The sequence below is a fragment of the Staurois parvus genome, unplaced genomic scaffold, assembly GCF_062004578.1.
Source record: "Staurois parvus isolate SC_StPar_1 unplaced genomic scaffold, SC_StPar_1.0 ptg001307l, whole genome shotgun sequence".
NCBI lineage: Eukaryota > Metazoa > Chordata > Amphibia > Anura > Ranidae > Staurois > Staurois parvus.
The window spans coordinates 18527-42733 of NW_028319103.1; the positions used below are offsets into that span (position 1 = coordinate 18527).

At 49.8% G+C, this 24207-nt stretch overlaps 1 protein-coding gene across 1 annotated transcript in view; it reads left to right on the forward strand.

Moving 5' to 3' along the window:
* The window catches only part of LOC149437132 (uncharacterized), a 39675-nt gene extending 15756 nt beyond the window's left edge, over nucleotides 1-23919 (forward strand). Inside the window, exons 3-4 of the mRNA XM_089661091.1 lie at nucleotides 21229-21489; nucleotides 23694-23919. Of these exons, the coding sequence (XP_089517217.1) occupies nucleotides 21229-21489; nucleotides 23694-23815 (383 nt within the window). The 3' untranslated portion in view covers nucleotides 23816-23919. The remainder of the gene's footprint in view (nucleotides 1-21228; nucleotides 21490-23693) is intronic.
* Nucleotides 23920-24207: the final 288 nt, after the last annotated feature.

A 24207-nucleotide genomic window follows, 5' to 3' on the forward strand; every position in this document is an offset into this window, starting at 1 on the left:
CCCCCTCTGCCAATCCCTCCACTGGCCTCCACTCAGTGTCCTCTACCCCCCTCGGCCAATCCCTCCACTGGCCTCCACTCAGTGTCCTCCACCCCCCTCTCTGCCAATCCCTCCACTGGCTTCCGATTGCGCAACGGATCAAATTCAAAATCCTAACACTGACGTACAAAGCCGTCCACCATACTGCCCCGAACTACATCACTGACCTAATATCCAAGTACCACCCAACACGCACACTCCGCTCCTCACAAGACCTCCTTCTCTCTAGTTCCCTGGTCTCCTCCTCCCATGCCCGCCTCCAGGATTTCTCCAGGGCTTCACCCATCCTCTGGAACTCCCTACCCCAACCCATCAGACTATCACCTACTCTCCTCTCCTTTAGGCGCACCCTGAAAACCCATCTCTTCAGGGAAGCCTACCCCACCCCCTGCTAACCTGCCAACCTCCTCCACTCTTCCTACCACTCCATCCCCCACAGCTATCTCCTCCTGTACCACCATCCCCCCCCTCCTAGATTGTAAGCTCCAAGGATCAGGGCCCTCAATCCCCTCATGTATCACATTGTATTGGTATTGTTCTGTCACATGTTCTGTCCCCCTCTGTAATGTACAGCGCTGAGCCAACTATCGGCGCTTTATAAATACTGTATAATAATAATAATAATAATAATAGGGCTTGTCTGTTTATATATATTTATTTATATTTATTTATTCAATTTCGTGTTATAGAACATAGTAGATTTGTGAATATATAGGAAGGATATTGACATGTTACATGTGGGTGGTCACAGTCTGATGTTAAGGGTACATACGACAGGAAAGATCCCGCTGCTCGAATGGGTATGGGCGTCTTTTCCCTAACCTAACATGGCGGCCGGAGCATCATTAATAGGCTGAGGAGCGTTATAAATTGTGGCCAGGTGTCCCGACGTTCTTATCCCTTATGACTAAGTCCCGAATGTGACGAAACGCGTCAAAGGAAGTGACGTCGGACGCAAGGAGCAGGAACCGGAAGTGATACGGCGGCCATCTTTACTTCTGGAAATCGTTGTACTTTCCACATGGGAACTGCCTGGTAATCCCCAGGAACTGGGGGATTTATTCTCTATGCATCTCTGATTTATATTTACATGTAAGCAGATATATTAAAGTAGTATGGCCTTATAATATACGGAGTTACACTCTTGTCATTTCCTATTATATATGATTGGAGCCTGGAATATTGGGATCAAGGCTTGCGGATGGCCATGTTGGGATGGTAGCGTAGTGATACTCTGCAATAGAGAAGGAGGAGAACGATTTGTTGGGTGATTCCTACAGCTGATATCTTAAGGCGTTTTCTCTCCAATTGTTGGGAAGGGTATATATGCCTCACTTATTAGAAGTGTTACACTCGGGTAGAGGATTTCACTGAGTGAAACACATTAGGAACTGGCATGAGTGTTGTTTGCAATTTTTCACGAATGTTTCACTACTTTTGTGCTTTACACTTTTTTTTTTTTTTTTTCCTTCCTCATAATATTGTGGTAATACACTATTTTGAGTTTCTTTTATTTTTGAGGTTTTCATAAAAGTCACCGGAAGCAATCAACACTATAAGACATGTCAAGTCTATTCCACTCATCCTTTTATTATTGGTTTGAGCTATTGGGACATTGGACTGTTTCCAGAAATGCCCGTAGCGAATAGGGAAGAATGGAAAATGGCGCAGGGCATACATGACTAGGCCCAGAGTGGTGTAGGGAACGGAAAGGGTTAAATTTAGCTCCAGGGGGTGGGGAATTGTAGCATTGGCAGATGTGGAGTGTAGGAGGGGTTTTGTGGTACCTTAGGGTGGGGGGTTCTGCGGAAGGGGCGTCAGTGGAGCTGGACGTGGCAAGGACCAGAGCTTCCCTCCCGCCCTCCCTGCTTGGTTGGGTATAGGGGCTCGTCCGGGGGCAGGTGAGAATTAAAAAAAAAAAAAAAAAAAGGACACCAGTTGGAGAGGTGGGTTTTTCCGTTGGTTCGTGGGTGGTTGTTGGTCTTTGGAGGCGGTTCTCATCTTGGAAGGAAAAACAATGGTGTGGGACCCCATCCGTGGTATGGGGGGCCCGGTGGATATTCCCAGTTAACCAAGGTTTAACTGGAAGGTGGTGGTGCTGCACTGCGGACGGTATGGTTGTCTCCGAGCTGGTTGGTTGGGTATAGGGTCTCGTCCGGGGGCAGGTGAGAATAAAAAAAAAAAAAAAAAGGACACCAGTTGGAGAGGTGGGTTTTTCCGTTGGTTCGTGGGCGGTTGTTGGTCTTTGGAGGCGGTTTTCATCTTGGAAGGAAAAACAATGGTGTGGGACCCCATCCGTGGTATGGGGGGCCCGGTGGATATTCCCAGTTAACCAAGGTTTAACTGGAAGGTGGTGGTGCTGCACTGCGGACGGTATGGTTGCCTCCGAGCTGGTTGGTTGCGGCTGGAGGCCTGGTGTATAGGGTTGTCCGCAGGTGCATTTTGGATCGTTTGTGGGTGCCTTTGAAGACCAACAACAATTCTTTGGTTTCCGTTAAGGAACGGTTGATGTATGTTAAAATGTGAAGTTGTTAGTAAAAGGCCATGTTGGCCATTTACTCCAAATTGGTGTCATGTTTTTTGTAAAGTTTAGTTGGTTAAGGGGGTGGGGAGGGGTATGGATAGGCAATGGTGGAAGTAGGAGTGGACAAGCCTATCTATGGTGCATTAGTCAAGAAATGCCCGTAGCGAATAGGGAAGAATGGAAATAGCGCAGGGCATACATGACTAGGCCCAGAGTGGTGTAGGGAACGGAAAGGGTTAAATTTAGCTCCAGGGGGTGGGGAATTGATTGGGGAATTGTAGCATTGGCAGATGTGGAGTGTAGGAGCGGTTTTGTGGTACCTTAGGGTGGGGGGTTCTGCGGAAGGGGCGTCAGTGGAGCTGGACGTGGCAAGGACCAGAGCTTCCCTCCCGCCCTCCCTGCTTGGTTGGGTATAGGGGCTCGTCCGGGGGCAGGTGAGAATTAAAAAAAAAAAAAAAAAAAAAAAAAAAAAGGACACCAGTTGGAGAGGTGGGTTTTTCCGTTGGTTCGTGGGCGGTTGTTGGTCTTTGGAGGCGGTTCTCATCTTGGAAGGAAAAACAATGGTGTGGGACCCCATCCGTGGTATGGGGGGCCCGGTGGATATTCCCAGTTAACCAAGGTTTAACTGGAAGGTGGTGGTGCTGCACTGCGGACGGTATGGTTGTCTCCGAGCTGGTTGGTTGCGGCTGGAGGCCTAGTGTATATGGTTGTCCGCAGGTGCATTTTGGATCGTTTGTGGGTGCCTTTGAAGACCAACAACAATTCTTTGGTTTCCGTTAAGGAACGGTTGATGTGTGTTAAAATGTGAAGTTGTTAATAAAAGGCCATGTTGGCCATTTACTCCAAAATGGTGTTATGTTTTTTGTAAAGTTTAGTTGGTTAAGGGGGGGGTGGAGGGGTATGGATAGGTAATGGTGGAAGTAGGAGTGGACAAGCATCTATGGTGCATTAGTCATGAGTATTGTTGATTTGATGACTTTATACGATCACTTATAAGGTGTGGGGGTCATTTATGGATTTCAATTGGGGATTTGTTTAAAGAGGGGGAGATTTGATTCTTTTTAGAATTTTTTTTGGAAGGTGAGTAGAACGTGTCTGATGTCTGACAGAGCCCAAACGTGGATCCATTGACTGGCCTACCGTCTGTGGCCCTTAGCAGAAATGAAGATTCATCAGACCAGGCTGTTTTTTCTTCCAGTCTGTCTGGTTGGGGTGATCCTGTGCCCACTGGAGTCTCAGCTTCATGTTTTTAGCTGACAGGAACTCAATGTGGTCTTCTGCTGTTGCAGCCCATCCACCGCAGGTTCCATGTGGTGTACATTGTGAGATGCTTTTCTGCTCACCTCAGTTGAGGTTATAACAATTCGTAATATCTCACATAAATGAAATAGACATGCTTTGTCCAAAATAGGTCATAAAATCAGAAATGTAATATGATGATAAGTCCAGTGACAATGTGCAGATAAATTGCCACTAAGGAGTGACCAATAAAGTGAATAGTGCCAGACACATCAACCCAACATAGTTCACAATAAAGGTGCATAGGAGATCTCTGATGATCTTCAAAATCCAGTGATTAAATCCAACGATATGGTGATGTGAAAATACCGTGAAAAGATTGCGCACTCACCAGATACGCAATCAAAATGCGCATGTAGAGATAATAACCTCAGCACACTGGAAATCCTTATGTGGGTCAGGTCTGGTCTGGTCTGGTATCCCTCACTGCCTGGTACACACTGGCACACTAGAAGATGCTGCTCTGCAGATGTAGACAGCTCACCAGGAGCCCCAAAAAAACAGAGGAGGCCAAATAGTGTGATATCCTTTTGACAGGAAATGTTTATTCCATATGTACCATACAAGACAATAGAGACAAAACCACTGACCATGAGTAGAGATGAAGATGGCCGCCGGGGCCCTCCTGGGTGAACCCCTTATGAATACGTGCCATCGCATGAAACGTGTTAGGGAGGGACTACAGCGCTGTGACGTCACGCTGCCCGTGCTAGGAGGGTTATAACAAGCCATAACAGGAAAGAAATGGAGAGAGAAGAACAAAAGGCAAAAAGGATAGAGAGGGAGAAGGAGGGAGAAGCCCCAGGAAGGGGCAAATGCCATTAATTGCTTGATGAATGACCATGTGCTGTATTTGTAGCACTACTCCCTTAGGAGTTGCAAGGATTTTAGGTCCCCCTGTAGTCCTGCATAGCCAGGCAACACACATTTCTTATTCAGACTTGCATCCAGGGGACAGTAGCCAGTCTTTGAGAGCTGGTTTTGGTGTTTTATGAGAGGATACGAAACTTGGATGGGGTCCGGGGTTACGGGAGGCCCAATGGAACTGGAACTTAAGGACAACTTCCTGGAAGTACAGTCAGGTCCATAAATATTGGGACATCGACACAATTCTAACATTTTTGGCTCTATACACCACCACAATAGATTTGAAATGAAACGAAGAAACGAATGAAAGTGATGGGAAGAGAAGAGTATGGAGAAGGAACTGCTCATGATCCGTCGCATACCACCTCATCAGTGATCATGGTGGTGGTAGTGTCATGGCGTGGGCATGTATGGCTGCCAATGGAACTGCTTCTCTTGTATTTATTGATGATGTGACGGCTGACAGAAGCAGCCGGATGAATTGTGAAGTGTTTCGGGAATATTATCGGCTCATATTCAGCCAAATGCTTCACAACTCATTGGACGCTTCACAGTGCAGATGGACAATGACCCTAAGCAGACTGCAAAAGCCACCAAAGAAGTGGAATGTTATGCAATGGCCAAGTCCATCACCTGACCTGAATCCGATGGAGCATTTCACTTGCTGAAGACAAAACTGAAGGGAAAATGCCCCAAGAACAAGCAGGAACTGAAGACAGTTGCAGTAGAGGCCTGGCAGAGCATCACCAGGGATGACACCCAGCGTCTGGGGATGTCTATGCGTTCCACACTTCAGGCTGTAATTGACTGCAAAGGATTTGCAACCAAGTATTAAAAAGTGAAAGTTTGATTTATGATTATTATTCTGTCCCAGTACTTTTGGTCCCTTAACAAGTGGGAGGCACATATGCAAACTGTTGTCATTCCTACACCGTTCACCAGATTTGGATGTAAATACCCTCAAATTAAAGCTGACAGTCTGCAGTTAAAGCACATCTTGTTCGTTTCATTTCAAATCCATTGTGGTGTATAGAGCCAAAAATGTTAGAGTTGTGTCCATGTCCCAATATTTATGGACCTGACTGTATATACAAGTTTTATAGCAAAAACACATCCACTTCTTGGAGCGCTAGCCAGTGTCTCTTGGTAGTACCACCCCAGACCGCAGATTAATCCTTCCCTCATCCAGCTATCTGAGGGAAATCCCTGGGCAGGGAGTTCAGTGTCTGTCATTTTAAAAGAAAACCGTCCAGGGTAGTTTGTAATCTGGTTTCCCACCAGAGTGCTCCTTCTTTGTTGCCCAGGGGGTGCAGGCTTACTCACTTGGTCCTTCTCCTGTGTTGCTGGTGGGTCACTGGCTGCTACTTGGCCTTCTAGCTGGGCTGCTCCTTCCCTGCCTGACAGTTGGTCCTCTCTCAGGGGACCGGTGAAGTCTCAAGCTTTCATCCTTCTAAGATCCCTGCCTGGAGGTGAGCCCTTTCCCATCTGGGCCACCTCCCAGGTTCTTGCTCTCCAGCCTTCATATTCTCCTCTTCCACCTGAACTCACCTGCTGCTGAGGTTGTCCTAGCCCCCCTGTCAAGCCTCCTGTTGGGGATTGGCCAGGATCCTTCAAAAGTGCAGATCAGCCACTCCTCACATCTGCCCACTGCTTCTAGAACATTCCCCAAAGTTCTAGTGCAGGAGGAAGTCTCAAAGAGCTGATCTGCAGAGCCTCTCAGTTGTAGCCTGAATTTGACCCCTGTTATCTATCACACCCAGGATTCTATTCAGCCCTCCTAGCTAACAATTAGAGTCTAGCTCCCCCTAGCTGATTAAAAGGGTGCTACATAATTCTAAACTATGGGAGCGTGGACCTCATTACATAATCTGATGGACATAATATTACACCAGAAGAATTCTAGTCCAAGGGGCCCATGATCACTGCACTAAAGTACGAAATGACAGCACACCCACAGACAGGAGTTTCTTTAGTCAACTGGTTTAAAGGCCTCCATGGAAAACGAGGCAGGAATCCCCATATTCTATGGTTTACTAGACACCAGCTTTACTTCTTAGATGCGAGAGCCTTCCACTACCATTGCCCCCATACACTGTCCACCAACACCCCCCAACCTGCGAGAGCCTTCCACTACCATCACCCCCATACACCGTCCACCAACACCCCACCTCCCAACCTGTGAGAGCCTTCCACTACCATCACCCCCATACACCGTCCACAAACACCCCACCTCCCAACCTGTGAGAGCCTTCCACTACCATCACCCCCATACACCGTCCACCAACACCCCACCCCCGAACCTGCGAGAGCCTTCCACTACCTTCACCCCCATACACCGTCCACCAACACCCCACCCCCCAACCTGTGAGAGCCTTCCACTACCATTGCCCCCATACACTGTCCACCAACACCCCACCCCCCAACCTGCGAGAGCCTTCCACTACCTTCACCCCCATACACCGTCCACCAACACCCCACCTCCCAACCTGCGAGAGCCTTCCACTACCATCACCCCCATACACTGTCCACCAACACCCCACCTCCCAACCTGTGAGAGCCTTCCACTACCATCACCCCCATACACTGTCCACCAACACCCCACCCCCCAACCTGCGAGAGCCTTCCACTACCATCACCCCCATACACCGTCCACCAACACCCCACCCCCCAACCTGCGAGAGCCTTCCACTACCATCACCCCCATACACCGTCCACAAACACCCCACCTCCCAACCTGTGAGAGCCTTCCACTACCATCACCCCCATACACCGTCCACCAACACCCCACCCCCGAACCTGCGAGAGCCTTCCACTACCTTCACCCCCATACACCGTCCACCAACACCCCACCCCCCAACCTGTGAGAGCCTTCCACTACCATTGCCCCCATACACTGTCCACCAACACCCCACCCCCCAACCTGCGAGAGCCTTCCACTACCTTCACCCCCATACACCGTCCACCAACACCCCACCTCCCAACCTGCGAGAGCCTTCCACTACCATCACCCCCATACACTGTCCACCAACACCCCACCTCCCAACCTGTGAGAGCCTTCCACTACCATCACCCCCATACACTGTCCACCAACACCCCACCTCCCAACCTGCGAGAGCCTTCCACTACCATCACCCCCATACACTGTCCACCAACACCCCACCTCCCAACCTGTGAGAGCCTTCCACTACCATTGCCCCCATACACTGTCCACCAACACCCCACCTCCCAACCTGTGAGAGCCTTCCACTACCATCACCCCCACACACTGTCCCCCAACCTGTGAGAGCCTTCCACTACTATCACCCCCATACACCGTCCACCAACACCCCACCCCCCAACCTACGAGAGCCTTCCACTACCATCACCCCCATACACCGTCCACCAACACCCCAACCTGTGAGAGCCTTCCACTACCATCACCCCCATACACCGTCCACCAACACCCCACCTCCCAACCTGTGAGAGCCTTCCACTACTATCACCCCCATACACCGTCCACCAACACCCCACCCCCCAACCTACGAGAGCCTTCCACTACCATCACCCCCATACACCGTCCACCAACACCCCACCCCCGAACCTGCGAGAGCCTTCCACTACCTTCACCCCCATACACCGTCCACCAACACCCCACCCCCCAACCTGTGAGAGCCTTCCACTACCATTGCCCCCATACACTGTCCACCAACACCCCACCCCCCAACCTGCGAGAGCCTTCCACTACCTTCACCCCCATACACCGTCCACCAACACCCCACCCCCCAACCTGTGAGAGCCTTCCACTACCATTGCCCCCATACACTGTCCACCAACACCCCACCCCCCAACCTGCGAGAGCCTTCCACTACCATCACCCCCATACACCGTCCCGCAACCTGCGAGAGCTTTCCACTACCATCACCCCCATACACTGTCCACCAACACCCCACCTCCCAACCTGTGAGAGCCTTCCACTACCATCACCCCCATACACTGTCCCCCAACCTGTGAGAGCTTTCCACTACTATCACCCCCATACACCGTCCACCAACACCCCACCCCCCAACCTACGAGAGCCTTCCACTACCATCACCCCCATACACCGTCCCCCAACCTGTGAGAGCCTTCCACTACCATCACCCCCATACACCGTCCACCAACACCCCACCTCCCAACCTGTGAGAGCCTTCCACTACTATCACCCCCATACACCGTCCACCAACACCCCACCCCCCAACCTACGAGAGCCTTCCACTACCATCACCCCCATACACCGTCCACCAACACCCCACCCCCCAACCTGCGAGAGCCTTCCACTACCATCACCCCCATACACCGTCCACCAACACCCCACCCACAATTAGAGAGAGAAAGACACTCACCTTCGCAGCTCCGGACATCCTCAGGAATGAGAGTTGGGCTCTGCATACACGGTCAAGCAGCCCGCAGCCTCTCTCGGATCGCACCTTGTCCCCATGCCACCTGTGTCCCTTCTTCTGTCCCTTCTTCTGGGGGGGCGGTGCTGCCTAGACAAATGCCTTGTTTGCTTTCTGGTAAATACGCCCCTGATGTCACAATGTCAATCAGCAGTGTGGGAATTTGGAGATCAGAAAGCCACCTCCTGATTTGTCTCTCCATAGTGGACAAAGTGGTCACATGACTGACTTCTGCTTACCACTTACACTAGGGGGAGCCCAAGCCTAGGACTGATGTGTCCTCTGCTATTGGCTCCAGGAGCCATCCTGAGAAAGCCTTCATCTAATATGACACAGAGGTCTACTGAGATTTCAGTGGCTATCTCGGAAGTAGAAGGGCTACATACAGCACAATCTGGCCACAGGAATGCCTTTGATTGCAGGGAAGTGAGTAAGCAGGGAAAGGTACCTACCCGTTAGGGTACCCTCAGATGGAGCAGGTTGGAGCCCTGGGAGTTTATCTGGCAGATTCCTCAAATGCAGATTGAAGTCTTTGGATGTATTTTGGTAAGTCGGTTGAGTTGTTAGCCGGGTTACTGAGGCAATAGGAAGTAGGCTGTCCAATACTTAAAGATGAATTCCAGGTTTGATCATTTTTACAAAGTTGTATTGGTCCCACTTGGATCAAAGTATGTATATATACAGTATATATATATATATATATATATATATATATATATATACACACACACCATACCCGTGGGATCCTCTAGAAGATGGAATTTACAGTACTGGACACCACTACTCCACTGATCTTCACTAACTTTACGGGGCCCATGCTGAGCTCATCCTTCTCTATGCCAGTTCAGGAGGACAATCATACATCTCTCTTTCTCTTTTTCTTTCTCTCATTACACAAAAGCACAATACACCACTGCTGTGCTGATACCATTGATTTTTCCAGCTACATATAAGGTGATAATTCTTCCTGCTGACCACAAGTGTAAGGGACATTCCCCCCACTGACCCCCAATGTAAGGGACATTCCCCCCACTGACCCCCAATGTAAGGGACGTTCTTCCCACTGACCCCTAATGTAAGGGACATTCTTCCCACTGACCCCCAATGTAAGGGACGTTCTTCCCACTGACCCCTAATGTAAAGGGACATTCTTCCCACTGACCCCCCAATGTAAGGGACATTCTTCCCACTGACCTCCAATGTAAGGGACATTCTTCCCACTGACCCCCAATGTAAGGGACATTCTTCCCACTGACCCCCAATGTAAGGGACATTCTTCCCACTGATCCCCAATGTAAGGGACATTCTTCCCACTGACCCCCAATGTAAGGGACATTCTTCCCACTGACCCCCAATGTAAGGGACATTCTTCCCACTGACCCCCAATGTAAGGGACATTCTTCCCACTGACCCCCAATGTAAGGGACATTCTTCCCACTGACCCCCAATGTAAGGGACATTCTTCCCACTGACCCCCAATGTAAGGGACATTCTTCCCACTGACCCCCAATGTAAGGGACATTCTTCCCACTGATCCCCAATGTAAGGGACATTCTTCCCACTGACCTCCAATGTAAGGGACATTCTTCCCACTGACCCCCAATGTAAGGGACATTCTTCCCACTGATCGCCAATGTAAGGACATTCTTCCCACTGACCGCCAATGTAAGGGACATTCTTCCCACTGACCGCCAATGTAAGGGACATTCTTCCCACTGACCCCCAATGTAAGGGACATTCTTCCCACTGACTCCCAATGTAAGGACCATTCTTCCCACTGATCACCAATGTAAGGGATATTCTTCCCACTGACCCCCCAATGTAAGGGACATTCTTCCCACTGACCCCCAATGTAAGGGACATTCTTCCCACTGATCACCAATGTAAGGGACATTCTTCCCACTGACCCCCAATGTAAGGGACATTCTTCCCACTGACCCCCAATGTAAGGGACATTCTTCCCACTGATCACCAATGTAAGGGACATTCTTCCCACTGACCCCCCCAATGTAAGGGACGTTCTTCCCACTGATCACCAATGTAAGGGACATTCTTCCCACTGATCATCAATGTAAGGGACATTCTTCCCACTGACCCCCAATGTAAGGAACATTCTTCCCACTGACCACCAATGTAAGGGACATTCTTCCTACTGATCATCAATGTAAGGGACATTCTTCCCACTGATCACCAATGTAAGGGACATTCTTCCCACTGACCCCCAATGTAAGGGACATTCTTCCCACTGACCCCCAATGTAAGGGACATTCTTCCCACTGATCACCAATGTAAGGGACATTCTTCCCACTGACCCCCCCAATGTAAGGGACGTTCTTCCCACTGATCACCAATGTAAGGGACATTCTTCCCACTGATCATCAATGTAAGGGACATTCTTCCCACTGACCCCCAATGTAAGGAACATTCTTCCCACTGACCACCAATGTAAGGGACATTCTTCCCACTGATCATCAATGTAAGGGACATTCTTCCCACTGATCACCAATGTAAGGGACATTCTTCCCACTGACCACCAATGTAAGGGACATTCTTCCTACTGATCATCAATGTAAGGGACATTCTTCCCACTGATCATCAATGTAAGGGACATTCTTCCCACTGACCCCCAATGTAAGGAACATTCTTCCCACTGTAAGGAACATTCTTCCCACTGACCACCAATGTAAGGGACATTCTTCCTACTGATCATCAATGTAAGGGACATTCTTCCCACTGACCCCCAATGTAAGGAACATTCTTCCCACTGATCATCAATGTAAGGGACATTCTTCCCACTGACCCCCAATGTAAGGGACATTCTTCCCACTGACCCCCAATGTAAGGGACATTCTTCCCACTGGCCACCAATGTAAGGGACATTCTTCCCACTGACCCCCAATGTAAGGGACATTCTTCCCACTGATCACCAATGTAAGGGACATTCTTCCCACTGACCACCAATGTAAGGGACATTCTTCCCACTGACCCCCAATGTAAGGGACATTCTTCCCACTGACCCCCCAATGTAAGGGACATTCTTCCCACTGACCCCCAATGTAAGGGACATTCTTCCCACTGACCCCCCAATGTAAGGGACATTCTTCCCACTGACCCCCCAATGTAAGGGACATTCTTCCCACTGACCCCCAATGTAAGGGACATTCTTCCCACTGACCCCCCAATGTAAGGGACATTCTTCCCACTGACCCCCAATGTAAGGGACATTCTTCCCACTGACCCCCAATGTAAGGGACATTCTTCCCACTGACCCCCAATGTAAGGGACATTCTTCCCACTGACCCCCAATGTAAGGGACGTTCTTCCCACTGGCCACCAATGTAAGGGACATTCTTCCCACTGATCACCAATGTAAGGGACGTTCTTCCCACTGACCCCCAATGTAAGGGACATTCTTCCCACTGACCACCAATGTAAGGCACATTCTTCCCACTGACACCCCCATTGTAAGGGACATTCTTCCCACTGACCCCCAATGTAAGGGACATTCTTCCCACTGACCCCCCAATGTAAGGGACATTCTTCCCTGTAAAATGAAATAAAAAACAAGAAGCGCACCAGCCTTGCGCATTACCTCAGCGACCAAAATTTATTACTTGTAAAGAACATACTCACAAACAGCGAATAAAATCAGGCATGTAAGTCCTCTCAGGGACTTGAAGATAACATGAGTCCCATCAGGGGAATAGGTGTTCAGTACAGCTGACGCGTTTCGAAGGGAGTCCCTTCTTCCTCAGAGCTCTGAGGAAGAAGGGACTCCCTTCGAAACGCGTCAGCTGTACTGAACACCTATTCCCCTGATGGGACTCATGTTATCTTCAAGTCCCTGAGAGGACTTACATGCCTGATTTTATTCGCTGTTTGTGAGTATGTTCTTTACAAGTAATAAATTTTGGTCGCTGAGGTAATGCGCAAGGCTGGTGCGCTTCTTGTTTTTTATTTCATTTTACAGTGCTGATTGGGCTTCCCCAGCCTTGGTTTGGAGCTGCACAGCCCTTTATGCAGTGGTGTTCGTTCTCCCCAGGCCTGGTTCCATCTTGTGCCACCTGTCTGAGTCTTGGAGCGCAGGAGAATTCTTTTTCGTTTTTCCAGGGACATTCTTCCCACTGACTGCCAATGTAAGGGACATTCTTCCCACTGACCCCCAATGTAAGGGACATTCTTCCCACTGACCCCCAATGTAAGGGACATTCTTCCCACTGACCCCCAATGTAAGGGACATTCTTCCCACTGACCACCAATGTAAGGGACATTCTTCCCACTGACCTCCAATGTAAGGGACATTCTTCCCACTGACCCCCAATGTAAGGGACATTCTTCCCACTGACCACCAATATAAGGGACATTCTTCCCACTGACCTCCAATGTAAGGGACATTCTTCCCACTGACCCCCAATGTAAGGGACATTCTTCCCACTGATCACCAATGTAAGGGACATTCTTCCCACTGACCTCCAATGTAAGGGACATTCTTCCACTGACCCCCAATGTAAGGGACATTCTTCCCACTGACCCCCAATGTAAGGGACATTCTTCCCAATATTTCTTTATTAAAAGTCTCGCAATCAATAAACATAAAATATTATACAGAATATAAAAAAATTATATATATTTACAGCAAAACGAAAATAAACATAGCAAAATCTGCTGTCAGACAAAAGCAAATGTCTCAGAAATGAACGTGACATAATTGGGGAAATAAATCGTACTACCACTCACATCACTACACCAGACATCAAACCTGTGAGGTTAATAAACCACCCCGCCCCCCTTATGCATGCAGCCCCGCCCCCCTTATGCATGCAGCCCTTCTTCAAAAAAGATCTTAATCAACAAAAACTACGGGAGTGAAAAGAACAGTATAAGGAAAGAGCCCCTCCCCCAGAGATGGACAGTTCACCAAAGGCAGGTCTGATATTCCTCCACGCCCTTATCCAGACCGCCCGAGGCTCTCTGCCCTTCTCAAGACCCCAAATCTTCCCAACCTCACCCAGAATATCGTGCACCACCACCTCTACAGGGAGGACTTTCTTCCGCAGGGTAATCTGACACCGTGCGTTCCATGTGAAGTAACGAACAACTATACTAACTAGAAAAAGTGTATCCAAATCAAAGTCCCAGCGAGGTGGGAATGCCCCGTACACCCACTCTGCATAACTCATGCGATAGAGAAAGGGGATGCCCAGAACCCTCCCCACCCTTTTATACACCTCTATGTTAAAGGGACACAGGAGCAGAAAGTGGTCCATAGACTCCACTTTACCAACACACTCAACACACAGGGCGGTGCTTCAGGTTCCCTCTCACATAGAGCCTTCCATGAAAAGCGAGCCAGGCTTGATCCCTAAACTTCAAAGGGATTCTCTCCAAGTTAATTAAACGCAATCCCTCCCTCATTACGGAGCCTGGGCAATCCTTTAAGGCCAGTGACACACTGAAAGCAGAAGCCAAAATCCTCTCCCCCAGAAGCTTCCTGGGAAGGGACCTGATATCCTCCACTGTCACCTGCCACTGCCGAAGTATTTTCAGACACGGGCAACATAAGCCGGGAGCTTGCCATGTCGGACTCTCAGACTTTTCACTGGGCCGCCATCTTCCCAGCAATGCAGAAAAGGCCTAAACCAAGACTGAAAAATACCCACCCACCCCGGAGGGGTCTCTGCTAACATATTACCAAGAATGTACTTTAAAAAGAGCAAAGAAAAGAAAACTATCGGGTTGACCATTCCTAGGCCACCCTCCCACCTGGACAGGTAAGTTACATTGCGTTTGATCAGGTTCAGCCGGTTTCCCCATAACAGTTGGAAAAAACAGCTGTAGACCCGTGCATAGAGAGATACCGGCAAGATACAGATGAAGCTGACATATAAAAAGATCGGGATCAGGTAAGTTTTGATCAAGTCAACCCTCTCTCTTAAGGAAAGCCTCCATCTCTTCCAGCTTGCTACTTTGGCATTGGCAACTACCAACCTGCTTTCCCAGTTTCGATGACCATAGTCACCAGGACCAAATTTGATGCCCAAAATTTTAATTTCCTGCTGGGGCTCTGGGAAGGCATCCGGAAGTTCGAAGCTTTCACCCTCCTCACCCATCCAGAAAACTTCACTCTTTTCATGGTTGAATTTAGAGCCAGAAGCCTCCGTGTACTGCTCTATCACAGAGACCACCTCCTGCGCCTCCTCAGTCCCAGAGATAATAACAGACACATCATCAGCATAGGCAACGACTTTCAAAGGCGGCACACCAGCAATGCCCAGAGGCACCCCGCACAACGATGCGCCCTCTAGCCTTCTTACAAAGGGGTCGATTGCGAAAGCATATAGCAGGGGGCTCAAAGGACATCCCTGGCGCACACCAGAGCCGACCTCAAAAGGCCGCCCAACCCAACCATTAACAAGTGGGAGCTCTCAGCCCCTTTATATAATGTCTTCAGCCAATCTATAAACCTCCCCTGCAGGCCGTATCTACCAAGCAGCAACCACAGATATTCATGATTCACTCGATCAAAAGCTTTTGCCTGATCCAATGCCAGCAAGTACTTTCTCCATCCAGCAGCCCTGCATCGTTCCAAAGCCTCCCGGATAGCCAAAACTGCTGAAAAGGTACTTCTACCTTGGACCAAACAGTGCTGATGGCTGGACAACAAATCGCCTGCTACTGACGACAAGCGCCAAAAAAGAATCTTTGCCAAGATCTATCAACATTGAGAAGACTGATGGGGCGCCAGTTCTCAATCATTGAGGGGTCTTTACCTTTTGACAGAAGAATCACAGCGGATTGCCTCATGGAGGAAGGGAGCGAACCCTCTTCTAGACAGCTGTTAAAAACCTCCGCTAAAAAGGGAGCCAGAATGGACTTAAAACACTTGTAAAATTCAGCTGTCAATCCATCTGGCCCAGGCGATTTTTTGGTAGCCAGCTTGTCTATAGCATGAACTACCTCATCCGCTGAAATTGGTTCTGTCAAATTCATCAAAAGCAATGCACCATTTCCCAATCCTGGAGTAGAATCCAGAAAGCTTTCCATCCTGTCCCGGCTAAGGTCCTTTCTTCCCAGGAGGTCTGCATAATACGACCCAAAGATCTCCAAGATCCCTGATCTGGACTTTATCAGGGAACCCGTACTGTCTTTCAGGCCAATGACCGTCTTAACTGCTATGCCTTGCTTACAGTTCTGGTAAGGATCAGGTGAGTGATATTTCCCATAATCCCTCTCCAGAACCAAGGAGGCATGCCGGTCGTATTGACACTTCCTAAGAAGAAGCTTCACTTCAGAGATCTCCCCTGGATCTCCTCCATACGAGACAAGACGATCAAGCTTCCTCCGCAAATGCTGGTAGGCAATATACATACCAAGCTGCTTCTTCTTACTTATGGCCTTGAAAAGTCCAATCGCCCTTTGTTTCACAAGCTCCCACCACTCTGACTTACTGCTCCAAAAGTCCAGAATAGAAACCTGTGCCTGAAAAAAATCCTCAAAGGATTGTCTTACCTCTACATCTTCCAGGAGAGCCGAATTCAGTTTCCAGACACCCCTTCCCCTGGGTGGAGTGTCCGAGGCATTCAGAGTCACAGACAGCATACAGTGGTCAGAGAACTCCACCGCCTTCAACTCAGGAGCCAAGAAAGCAGAGTTCTCCTTTAAAAAAAAACCTGTCTATCCTGCTCTGACTATTCCCTCTCTGAAATGTGAACCCCGTGCTGCCAGGGCAGTGCTTAATGTGCACATCTACCAGGCCTGCCTGTCTAACCAAATCTCTGAGAAAAACGCTATCATAACCCAGCCTGTCTATGGAGCCTCCCCTGTCTATGGAGCCTCCCCTGTCTATGGAGCCTCCCCTGTCTATGGAGCCTCCCCTGTCTATGGAGGCTCTCCTGTCTATGGAGGCTCTCCTGTCTATGGAGGCTCTCCTGTCTTCAGGCCTAATTATGGTGTTAAAGTCACCTCCAAAGACAACCTGCTGGGACGTAAAAAGGAAGGGCTTGATCTTTGTGAGGAGGCATTTCCTGCCCCATTTTGACTGCGGTCCATAGATATTGATCAGGCGCAGGTCCTGCCCCCCAACAGAGACGTCTAAGACCATGCATCTCCCCATTTCTACCTCAATTACCCGCCGGCACGTTACCATATCGGTTTTAAAAAGGACCGCAACTCCGCTGCAAGGTTCAGCCGCAAGAGACCAAAAGGAGGGACCACATCTCCACTCCCTTTTTGCTAGATAGACATCGGCCAATGTATTGAGCCAGGTCTCTTGCAAAAATAAAATCTCAGCATCAAACTCGCTGAGCAAAAATAAGGCCGTATCACGAGCTCTTGCAGATTTAATGCTGGCGACATTAATGGTCGCCACCTTTAACAGAGTGGGAACTGCCATCAGGATGATTGGGGTAGTCGTTTCTTAACCTCTACCACACTCTCATCACCCGAAACAGCTCTCTTCAGAGTACGTGACTCCCCCTCATCCATAGATGATAGAGAAATGGATATATCAGATACCATCTCATCACCTGACAAAACTGAAAAAGCATTGCCAAGAGGGACCCCTCCTGGATCTGATTCTGAGGAAGAGAGGACAGCTCTTCTCATCCTCCTCTTCTTCTTCTTCCTCTTCTCCTTCACCCTCTCCCACCCCTCATCAGCCGAAACCCCCCCAGCAGGAGGTGAGACATGGGACATGGATACCCCTCCCTGAGCCCCATCGGCTCCACCCCCATCCGGCACCCCCACAACCTCCTGACCACCGGAGGTGGAGTAGGCCGAGAGGGAAGATCCGCTAAACCCGCCCCCCCAGCAGCTTCCGCCAGTCTGGAGGATCTACGTACTGTAGGATTAGGGACAGGAGGGACAGACTCAGGGGTGACATTACTGGGGGAAACACAATCTGACACAACAGAGGGAACAGACACAGGAGGGGCAACTACAGTTTCCTCCCTAGCATCAGCTGCCTCATCCTCTTTATCCAGCCTCTGCAGCTCAGCCTCCAGTCCTGGCAGGTTGTGTAGTGCCTCTGGGCACAGACTGTATGGATGACCCAGCTGCTGGCACAAATTACACCGAATCTCGGTGCATTCTTTGGCCAAATGGCCAAAATCCTGGCACAGTGAGCACTTCTTGATGGTGCAGGACGATGCAAAATGACCTTTCTCTCCGCATTTGTTACAAACTTTAGGCTGACCTTGATAGAAAATGGTCAGCCTATCCCTCCCCAGAAAGGCTGAGCAGGGAAGATGCTGAACCACATTGCCCAGCACCCTCAATTGCACTGACATCGTCCAGGCCCCTGTCCATATCCTATGCTCATCCAGGACCTTCCGCAGTGGGGTGAGGACCTCACCATGTCGGCGTAGCCAAACTACCAAATCAGCCTCTGGTATGGATTCATTCCGGACCAGGATTGTCACCGATTTTATCAAAGGCTGTCTGGAGACCACCTTTGCCACCAAACCTCTCCACTGCTGAAGGCTCCTGCACCTCCAATATCTCTCCCAAAACAGGTCCAGGCCTTCAGGTTTTACAAATGACAAATCGTATTCATAGCTGCCGACTGGGCAGATCAACGCAAACACATCACAGGCTTTAAACCCCATCTCCAGAATCAACTCCGCCACCCTCCCCCTTACTGGTGGGTTCCCTTCCCCCTCCCACTTCAACTGTACAACATTCCTTCTCCTGGATTCTCAGACACAGCAACAAGTGAGACATCCATGTGTGCTGTTTGCTCTCCATGTTGTGCAGTGTGCTGCTCCCCTCCCCCACCAGCATCAATCAGGTCTGGAGCACCTGGGAGCTCAGGTGGAACAGTCTCTCTGCACGTGGCAGCCATCTTGCCTGTAGAGGGACTACTGGTCTCAGCAGGAACAGCAGCAGCAATTTCCATCTGTGGGGTGCTTGGTGCAGGTTCATCCACATTCCCCTGATGGTCTGGAGACCTCTCTGCCAGGGATTTTTCCTCCAGGTTGGCTGAGGATTCCTCCACAGCAGGCTGCTTGCAGAGCTCCTCATCCACAGAACTCACCACAGCAGGCGGGGCAGACATGCTGGGAGCAGCCATCTTGGTATACTGGGATCTCTCCACCAGTCTTGGCTTTGCTGCTCTGTATCTCCTCTGTCCATCCTCAGGGACTTCTGCAGGGTTATCAGAGAAGGCGAACTTGTCTGCTCTCAGGGGTGACTCCATGTGCTGGATGAACCTTAAGGTTCCATACTCACCCTCAACCCCCTGGCTGGTTGCCACTGGTGATTCCACAGCCTGACATGGGGGGAGAGACGCTGATGTAGATGGAGCCGGGTCATCCATTACCTGGGGCTGCTGATCCACAGAACTCACTGATGTCTGGCTGGCAAATCTCCCCTCATTATCGAACTTTTCTTTAAATGCTCCACTTCTTGCTTTCAACTTTTCTAATAATAAAGATTGTCTCTTTACTTTCTCCTCCATGTGCTGGAGCGCTGGCTTCATGCCCAATCTGTTCTTGCTCCAGGCCTGGCAGTATTTGGCTCTGAAGGTTTTGTGTTCAGATTTCAAAACATTAAGTTTCTCCTCAGCTCTTCCAATAGTCACAAATCTATCAGTAATCTTCTGTCTGAAGACATCGACATCCTCACCAGGGCCGGGACCCACAGTCAGGTCCTCCACCTCCTCCTCTTCACTAGGCCCGGTCTCATCAGGGGAATCCCTCCCAGGGCCTCCCCCTGGATCAGGCATGGTTCCTGGGCCAAGCTAGCAGGCAAGGCCCAGGCTTGAAAATGCTGGTTCTCAGGGAGAGCTCCTTCAGTGTGTCCTCCTCCTTCTCCCACTGACCACCAATGTAAGGGACATTCTTCCCACTGACCCCCCAATGTAAGGAGCATTCTCCCCACTGACCCCCAATGTAAGGGACATTCTTCCCACTGACCCCCAATGTAAGGGACATTCTTCCCCACTGACCCCCAATGTAAGGGACATTCTTCCCACTGACCCCCAATGTAAGGGACATTCTTCCCACTGACCCCCAATGTAAGGGACATTCTTCCCACTGACCCCCAATGTAAGGGACATTCTTCCCACTGACCCCCAATGTAAGGGACATTCTTCCCACTGACCCCCAATGTAAGGGACATTCTTCCCACTGACCACCAATGTAAGGGACATTCTTCCCACTGACCCCCAATGTAAGGGACATTCTTCCCACTGACCCCCAATGTAAGGGACATTCTTCCCACTGACCCCCAATGTAAGGGACATTCTTCCCACTGACCTCCAATGTAAGGAACATTCTTCTTACTGACCTCCAATGTAAGGGACATTCTTCCCACTGACCCCCAATGTAAGGGACATTCTTCCCACTGACCCCCAATGTAAGGGACATTCTTCCCACTGACCCCCACTGTAAGGGACATTCTTCCCACTGACCCCCAATGTAAGGGACATTCTTCCCACTGACCTCCAATGTAAGGGACATTCTTCCCTCTGACCCCCAATGTAAGGGACATTCTTCCCACTGACCCCCAATGTAAGGAACATTCTTCCCACTGACCCCCAATGTAAGGGACATTCTTCCCTCTGACCCCCAATGTAAGGGACATTCTTCCCACTGATCACCAATGTAAGGGACATTCTTCCCACTGACCACCAATGTAAGGGACATTCCTCCCACTGACCCCCAATGTAAGGGACATTCTTCCCACTGACCCCCAATGTAAGGGACATTCTTCCCACTGACCCCCAATGTAAGGGACATTCTTCCCACTGACCCCCAATGTAAGGGACATTCTTCCCACTGACCCCCAATGTAAGGGACATTCCTCCCACTGACCCCCAATGTAAGGGACATTCTTCCCACTGACCCCCAATGTAAGGGACATTCTTCCCACTGACCACCAATGTAAGGGACATTCTTCCCACTGACCACCAAAGTTATTTCAAGATTTCCTTGAAATGGGATAAGTGCTTTCAGGGGATGGTAATGCATTAAAAGGTTCTAGTGGGAACGCAGTTCCCTCCAGAACCCACCAGTGACAGTAATAAGAGTTTTCTCCCGCAAAGAATGTAATTTTAGATGGAGATCTGCCTCTCTGTCTCCACAGATGCTCTCTTGGACCCAGTTCTGGATTTTTCCTGCCATGTGAACGGTTCTGTGATGATCTCCTGTGTGCTGGGGTCAGGGTCAGGCGCTTTGTACTCCTGGACTGTAGATGGGCAGCCCCCGCAGAGCGACACCAATTCTTCATGGCATGTCAGTGGGAATCACATCACAGGAGAAGCCAACTCTCCGCGGAACGTCAGCTGCTTGGCCTGGAATGTCTTCAACCACGTGTGGAGTCCCCAGCAGGTGATTCACTGCCAAGGTGAGAGGCGTTGGGCTCCTTTTATACAGATGGCGATGTTCAGGAATGGGCAGCAAGGGGCCAGCAGGAGGGTTGCCCAAGGGTGTATGGCCTTCCAGTGGAATCGTCCTCAACTCCAACCAAAAATTTCTCTCCTGTTTTGTTGGAGGTAAAAGAAAAGGTTTATTGCTGGCCATGTCCCTATTTCTTACTTCCTGTCCTGCACAAGGCCTTAGAATGAGGGGGTGTCGTAGACTGACCTGCACCTTTATAGGGATACCTGAGCGGCCATCTTTCCACCCACAAGGCCCTAGAATGAGGGGGTGTCGTAGACTGACCTGCACCTTTATAGGGAATACCTGAGCGGCCATCTTTCCACCCACAAGGCCTTAGAATGAAGGGGTGTCGTAGACTGAAAGAGGGTTTGTGAAAAGAAATTCACAGATTGACCAGATTCGTAGATTGACCTGCACCTTTATAGGGAATACCTGAGCGGCCATCTTTCCACCCACAAGGCCTCAGAATGAAGGGGTGTCGTAGACTGACCTGCACATTTATAGGGAATACCCGAGCGGCCATCTTTCCACCCACAAGGCCTTAGAATGAAGGGGTGTCGTAGACTGACCTGCACATCTATAGGGATACTTGAGCGGCCATCTTTCCACCCACAAGGCCTTAGAATGAGGGGGTGTCGTAGACTGACCTGCACCTTTATAGGGAATGCCTGAGCGGCCATCTTTCCACCCACAAGGCCTTAGAATGAGGGGGTGTCGTAGACTGACCTGCACCTCTATAGGGAATGCCTGAGCGGCCATCTTTCCACCCACAAGGCCTTAGAATGAGGGGGTGTCGTAGACTGACCTGCACCTTTATAGGGAATGTCTGAGCGGCCATCTTTCCACCCACAAGGCCTTAGAATGAGGGGGTGTCGTAGACTGACCTGCACCTTTATAGGGAATACCTGAGCGGCCATCTTTCCACCCACAAGGCCTTAGAATGAAGGGGTGTCGTAGACTCACCTGCACCTTTATAGGGATACCTGAGCGGCCATCTTTCCACCCACAAGGCCTTAGAATGAAGGGGTGTCGTAGATTGACCTGCACCTTTTTAGGGATACCTGAGCGGCCATCTTTCCACCCACAAGGCCTTAGAATGAAGGGGTGTCGTAGATTGACCTGCACCTTTTTAGGGATACCCGAGCGGCCATCTTTCCACCCACAAGGCCTTAGAATGAGGGGGTGTCGTAGACTGACCTGCACCTTTATAGGGAATGTCTGAGCGGCCATCTTTCCACCCACAAGGCCTTAGAATGAGGGGGTGTCGTAGACTGACCTGCACCTTTATAGGCAATACCTGAGCGGCCATCTTTCCACCCACAAGGCCTTAGAATGAGGGGGTGTCGTAGACTGACCTGCACCTTTATAGGGAATGTCTGAGAGGCCATCTTTCCACCCACAAGGCCATAGAATGAGGGGGTGTCGTAGACTGACCTGCACATTTATAGGGAATACCCGAGCGGCCATCTTTCCTCCCACAAGACCTTAGAATGAAGGGGTGTCGTAGACTGACCTGCACATCTATAGGGATATCTGAGCGACCATCTTTCCACCCACAAGGCCTTAGAATGAGGGGGTGTCGTAGACTGACCTGCACCTTTATAGGGAATACCTGAGCGGCCATCTTTCCACCCACAAGGCCTTAGAATGAGGGGGTGTCGTAGACTGACCTGCACCTTTATAGGGAATACCTGAGCGGCCATCTTTCCACCCACAAGGCCTTAGAATGAGGGGGTGTCGTAGACTGACCTGCACCTTTATAGGGAATACCTGAGCGGCCATCTTTCCACCACAAGGCCTTAGAATGAGGGGGTGTCGTAGACTGACCTGCACATCTATAGGGATACCTGAGCGGCCATCTTTCCACCCACAAGGCCTTAGAATGAGGGGGTGTCGTAGACTGACCTGCACCTTTATAGGGAATACCTGAGCGGCCATCTTTCCACCCATAAGGCCTTAGAATGAGGGGGTGTCGTAGACTGACCTGCACCTTTATAGGGAATACCTGAGCGGCCATCTTTCCACCACAAGGCCTTAGAATGAGGGGGTGTCGTAGACTGACCTGCACCTTTATAGGGAATACCTGAGTGGCCATCTTTCCACCCACAAGGCCTTAGAATGAGGGGGTGTCGTAGACTCACCTTTATAACGCCCTCCTGTGTCTTACAGATCCAGACGAGAAGTTGGGAGTCGCTGAGCACTGCGTGAAGGTGGTTCTGTTTGTCATGTACAATGTCCTCCTGCTACGAGGCGTATGGGGGGTAAGGAAAGCAGCCGCAGCCAATCCGTGAAGACTCGGCATGTTCTGTGTGATTTAAAAAGGAGCCAAACAACTCTGTGATAATAAATGTCTTCACATGATCATCATCCTTCAATAAAAGAGCATTTTTTGGCACATCAGTCATATTTTCAATATCAATGCCAACATTTCACAATTTCTGCCGGGGGAGGGAAACCTTTGAGTACAACTGTACCTAGTGTCTGCCCCGTATATCTGCGTAGAACAGGAGTTTGACTTTACCGTTCACTGGCCACATGCTTGTTTCAGGTCAGTGACTCAGAAAAGCAGTCAGAGACATCTGGGGAACCAGCAACTTCACAAGACCAGCAATGTCTTCCTTCATCTTTCCATGAGGTCTAATAATACATTTTGCTACAAGCAGATAACAATGTAACATCAAAT